Source organism: Arachis duranensis, chromosome 1 (assembly GCF_000817695.3).
Source record: "Arachis duranensis cultivar V14167 chromosome 1, aradu.V14167.gnm2.J7QH, whole genome shotgun sequence".
NCBI classification, from domain to species: Eukaryota; Viridiplantae; Streptophyta; class Magnoliopsida; order Fabales; family Fabaceae; genus Arachis; species Arachis duranensis.
Window position 1 is genome coordinate 9,169,428 of NC_029772.3, and position 5,063 is coordinate 9,174,490.

Genomic DNA, 5,063 nt, shown 5'->3' on the forward strand with positions numbered 1-5,063 from the left:
ACAATTGGCCAATTGCAGCAGCAGCAATGACTTACAATATTTTGGCGTTTAAGATTTTGTTTAGCAATAACTTTGGTTACTTATTATGGGTCAGCTTAGACCAATATTTACTAACAAATACAATCACATCAATTTCAAGTTGCCTAATGAGTTAAACAAGACTCAGCTTCTCAATTAGGGTAAACCAAGTGAGAGTAGTTATAAATCTCACAAATATTCATGGACAACCCTATTTATTTTTCAGGGAGAATAATTTATTGTGATTGTTTACAAGAAATTGCTACTTTGCTGGTTAGAGGCTATTGTAGTGACTAAATCTCAACCTTTAAAAATCTAGTCGACAGTTCAAAACTTCAAATTTGTTGATTTTAAACATACTAAATTTCAACCGAATTTATTTATTATCCACAAACTATTTAATCCCATAAACTTTGAACTTCAATATGTGGATTAAGATGAAGTCACTTTTTTTCCGATAGATACAAGATGACACTAATGAGTCTAGCAAAAAGGGGAGGGTGAAGAAAATCTAAAGCGTATTAGCAACCTCAAAACAATACCTTTGACACAATATAAAAACACCAGCCTCTTACAAACCTGAGAATATATATGGTTTCTTTTTCTTTTTCTTTGGTTTCTCAAAGAATTGTATATTCAACTATTCTATTACCTCCGACGCATACTGACTGGTATTCAAACTCCAAGGATTGTCTTGGATACAAAACATATTTAAAGGATTCGATCTTGAAGATCTGACATCAAATTGGATGCCAGTGAGGTGAGCTTCTTCCCGGTCTCTCCGGCAATGTTTTTAAGCGATGAGATATCTTGCTGCGCCTGTGAAAAGGGGATGAAGGGAAGGGTTGCAGCATCCAATCCAATATTAATAGGGGAAATAATAGGATAACTTAATTATATTTCATCATTTGACATGATGAATGGCACAAATATTGAAGTGTCTAAATATAGTTAAATTTAAGGGTTAAGGAATACCTGGAAAGATAATCGATTGATGAGGTCGCTAGCAGAAACATCAGCTCCAGAATTGGCTCTCGACTCACCAAAAAGATCAGCACTAGAGATGGCACTTGAACCCTGGTGACAACAAGAGGTAAAACATGGTACAGCATTAGCATTGATACCTATTAGTGTAGCCCATAGATCAAAAATAGTTGTCTGGGATTTCTCTGTATATGAATTTTGAGAGCACAAAATAACATTCATACTTTATTCAAAAAACTATGAAATGCAACTTCTCCTATAGTCTCAATGCTCGAATCAATTTAATATGGGCTATGGCAATCAAGTGAAGAGATACAATATGAAAGAAGCCAAACAATACACTCCAATAAAGGTGTTGGACAATCATAAGTATTAAATAAAATGTATGATACTTCCATGAAGCTTTACATACCGAAAACTTTGACAAAGTAACCTTCGCATCCACATCAGCAGCACTGTTCTGATCTCCAAAAAACTGGGATGAGGAAATGGATTTTGCATTCGAGAACTTCTTTCTGGCTTCATCTGTTTCCTCAATCTGACAATTAGGCATAGCAAAACAGGATTAGCTGAATGGGAATGGGTATGTTGGTAAAGACACCAAATACATGCTTCAGAGAAGATTGATCACATCTATTGAAGTGCCAAAATCAATAAAATGCAGGTTGACTCCATGGGATCCAATAACCCACCCCCCCCTTTTTTTTTTCCAAAAAAAAAAATTAAATAGGAGTTGTTAACAGTAGGTACCAGAAATACTTATGTCTTTCAGCCAATGAACATAAGAAAGCTTATGTATAACTAGAGCAGGCAAGAGCAGTCTATGATGGTGTATATTAATGAAACCAGTTACTGGCTGGAACAGTTACTGGTTGGAACATTAACAAACTTAAAACAAGATTGAGCTTTAATAACTCTGAAAGGAATGAACCAGTTACTTGACAATTCCTTCTGCATTACCATTAAGAAATATATGCAACCAGAACACACATACCCCCCTACTGGTTTCATCAATATACAATCATAGTTTTAATGAAATGATTGAAAGTCCCCCTGCTATAACAGCCACCATCCATGACTGCAGTAACTAAATTTTGCTCCATGGATTTGAATCTTTATTAAAACTATGAAGCACCACGGGCCAAGATTCAAACTTTAAAAGGAATCATAAATAAACTTAATATTCTATCAGAAAAACATACATGACTTTTTTTTCCCATTAAGACTGGCTGTTAGTTATACTGGATGTACAAAAGTTGCAGTCATATGGCTTACTTGCACTTTTGAGGAGCTAGGGCCAGATTTCTTTGAAAAGCCACTATCCATTCCGAAGTCAGAAAAAAAGCTTGATGACTTTGGCGGAGCAACATGACCAATTACCTGAGAACCTCCAGAGTTTACCTCAGACGATTGGACATTTTCAACATACTCAAATCGGGAAGTTATAGATGGAGCGAGCACATTATTGTTTGTTGCCAATGGAACTGGAGCAGGTGGTTCTTCCGGCTTCTGTTCATAGAGAGACTCACTTGGCTGCATTTCAACAGGATATGTCAATAAATCAAGTCATGAAATTAATTGAGTAAATGAAATGACACATAAGTTCAAAATTTAAATTCAAATATATCACTTCTATGTTCCAAACACAATCAGAAACAAAAAATTAATTATTTGCATACCTTTTTAGTGAGCTTACGAGCACCAAGTCCTCCAGCTTTCCCAGTTTTTTTGGCACCAATGGGCTTCTTGACCACACTTGACACTACTGTATGTGTATGTGAAGCACGGGGTGAAGAAGTGCTCTCAGGCTTTTCTGGTTTATCTGATGTGTTTTCTTTTGGTGCTCCACTGGTCTGGACTTCGCTAAGTCCATTAGCCCCTTGAGAAGACTGAGAAGCAACAGGTGATGATGACGCAACTCCCTCCTCAGCCATACTTTTAGCTACTTCCTTTGAAAGAAGTTTCCTATACATATCTGCAGCTCTGGATGTATATTTCGCTTCTATTTTGCCATCCTCATTCCAGCCATGCTGTTTAAAGAAAACCTGTGCACGATTGTTTCCTCCAAAGCTCATCATTTTTAGTTGCTCAGGACTCCATGAATCTAAATTTGTAGATCTACATATTAAAGAACATATCAATACTAAGCTATTGATCTTCATCCTTCTTTGAGCTATTCTACTACTTCAACTAATTTGATAACAATTTACTTCAAAGAACAATTAATTTAAAGCAAAGGCACAAAAGCAGAGTATTTGAAGTAAATCATGGAAGTAAATTAGACAGACCTCCATGAAGCTAGGAAGTGTACATCATGAACCCCCATTAGATTAAGCTATTTCATATATATACACCCTATAATAACTCTTTGAAAGACAAATGTCGGCTACATGTATAAAAAGAGGATAAGGTCAGCTACATGGATTAAAAAGGATAAGGAAAAACAAAATAAAATAAAACAATGGTTTACAAGAGCTTCTCACTCCCTATAAAGAAAAAAGTGCATCATGTGGGCTTTGCTTATTCAGAATGAAGCATCTATTCAATTTTTCCACTTTTAATCCTAATTCTTTGTGGGAGCTCAGCAACCACAACAACATAACAACTTTAAATGATCACTCATCCTTCCAAACTTAAGCTTATTGAGCTACACTCTCTTGTTTATATTCAACAGCATAAAACAAGGCAACATATGATGCTATCAGAGAAAACAAAGATTACATACCCCATACTTAAACCACAAACTCTACATGGAATTTCATACAAGAAGCCATTTGATAATAGCTTGGTCCCACTATAATTTATTATTATTCTTTTATGAGTAGCTTAGATGAATATACTTTAGTTTGTTTCTGAAGATAGAGTCAACAAGTAACATCATGCTATAAGAAAAGCTATCCTCAAATGGAAGTTGCATTCCATAAAAACCAGATGAAACTATGATCTATAGCGCAAACCAAACATCATGCCAACCGATTCTATTGGGGGAAAAAATGTTTCTGTGATAGAAAGCAGGAAGCCAGAAACAAGAACAGAATTTTTTTTATTTTATTTTAATTTTAGACATTATCGAACAGGTCATGCAAACTTCAAAAAATATAATTTTACAAATCCCTGTGAAATATACACAGCTTCAAGGACCACACAGTATCTTCCCATCTTCAAACTACTTCATAAGAAGGGATAAATCTAAAAGTCCAATTTCATTAACTATTCAAGCTTATGCCATACAATTTGAACAAAAATGAAAAATCTCTAAGAGGTGATACAACAACATGAGTTGTACAATATACTACTCCAAATTCATCCACACACATACAATCAGTCAAAACATAGCACTCCCAACACAAAATCAGCTGCATGATCAAAATTGCAAACATTTAAGAAAAATAAAAGTAACAAAGTCATCACAATTTAAACAACAATCAGCTACCAAAAAAAAAAAAAGAAAAAAAGAAACTAGCCTCACGAAGCTGATATGCACTCCGAGGCTGCGATGAACAGCGGAGCAATCGATGCATATGAAGACGCCATACGTAACCGACGCCCATGTTGGATTCTTCGCATTGCAATCGAAACACATCTAAAGCCGAAAAAATAAAAAATAAAAAAAAATCACAACAATTCAAAATATAGTAGATCTGAACAAAAAATTGAAAAACCTCAAACGAAAAACCTCGAAATTGAAAATTTCTGGAAACCGGAAGTGATCGAACCTTGTTTTCAGACTTGGCCTTGAGCTTTCTGAACACCGTGTTCTTGTCAGTGAAACCTTCGGACGACGCCATTGGAGAAAAGGCGAGAGCGAAAAACGAAGATGATCAAAGTCGAAACGGAATTTAAATTGGAAAATTAATTTTGTTTTTTTACCCTTTTTCTTATAAAACCTTTTTGCTTCAGTTTGAGGGGGTTTGAAATCTCGGGGGTGTTAAGAAAAAGAAAGAATTAAAAAAAAATTGTGAGTAGAAAGTTGAAACTAGAAACCCCAAATCGGTGTTTTTGTGTGTGTTGAGTGTGCTTGCAATTTTTTTTTTTTTTTGTCTTTGTGTTTTCTCTCGTTT

At 35.1% G+C, this 5,063-nt stretch overlaps 1 protein-coding gene across 1 annotated transcript; it reads right to left on the reverse strand.

Moving 5' to 3' along the window:
• Positions 1 to 358: 358 nt before the first annotated feature.
• Positions 359 to 5,057, reverse strand: LOC127741167 (probable ADP-ribosylation factor GTPase-activating protein AGD8). The gene is made up of 7 exons (XM_052253065.1): positions 4,719 to 5,057; positions 4,467 to 4,585; positions 2,682 to 3,120; positions 2,278 to 2,535; positions 1,415 to 1,540; positions 994 to 1,095; positions 359 to 837 (listed from the first exon to the last, which is right to left on the reverse strand). The coding sequence occupies exons 1-7, from the start codon at positions 4,788 to 4,790 to the stop codon at positions 730 to 732; spliced, it is 1,224 nt and encodes a 407-aa protein (XP_052109025.1). The 5' UTR covers positions 4,791 to 5,057; the 3' UTR covers positions 359 to 729.
• Positions 5,058 to 5,063: the final 6 nt, after the last annotated feature.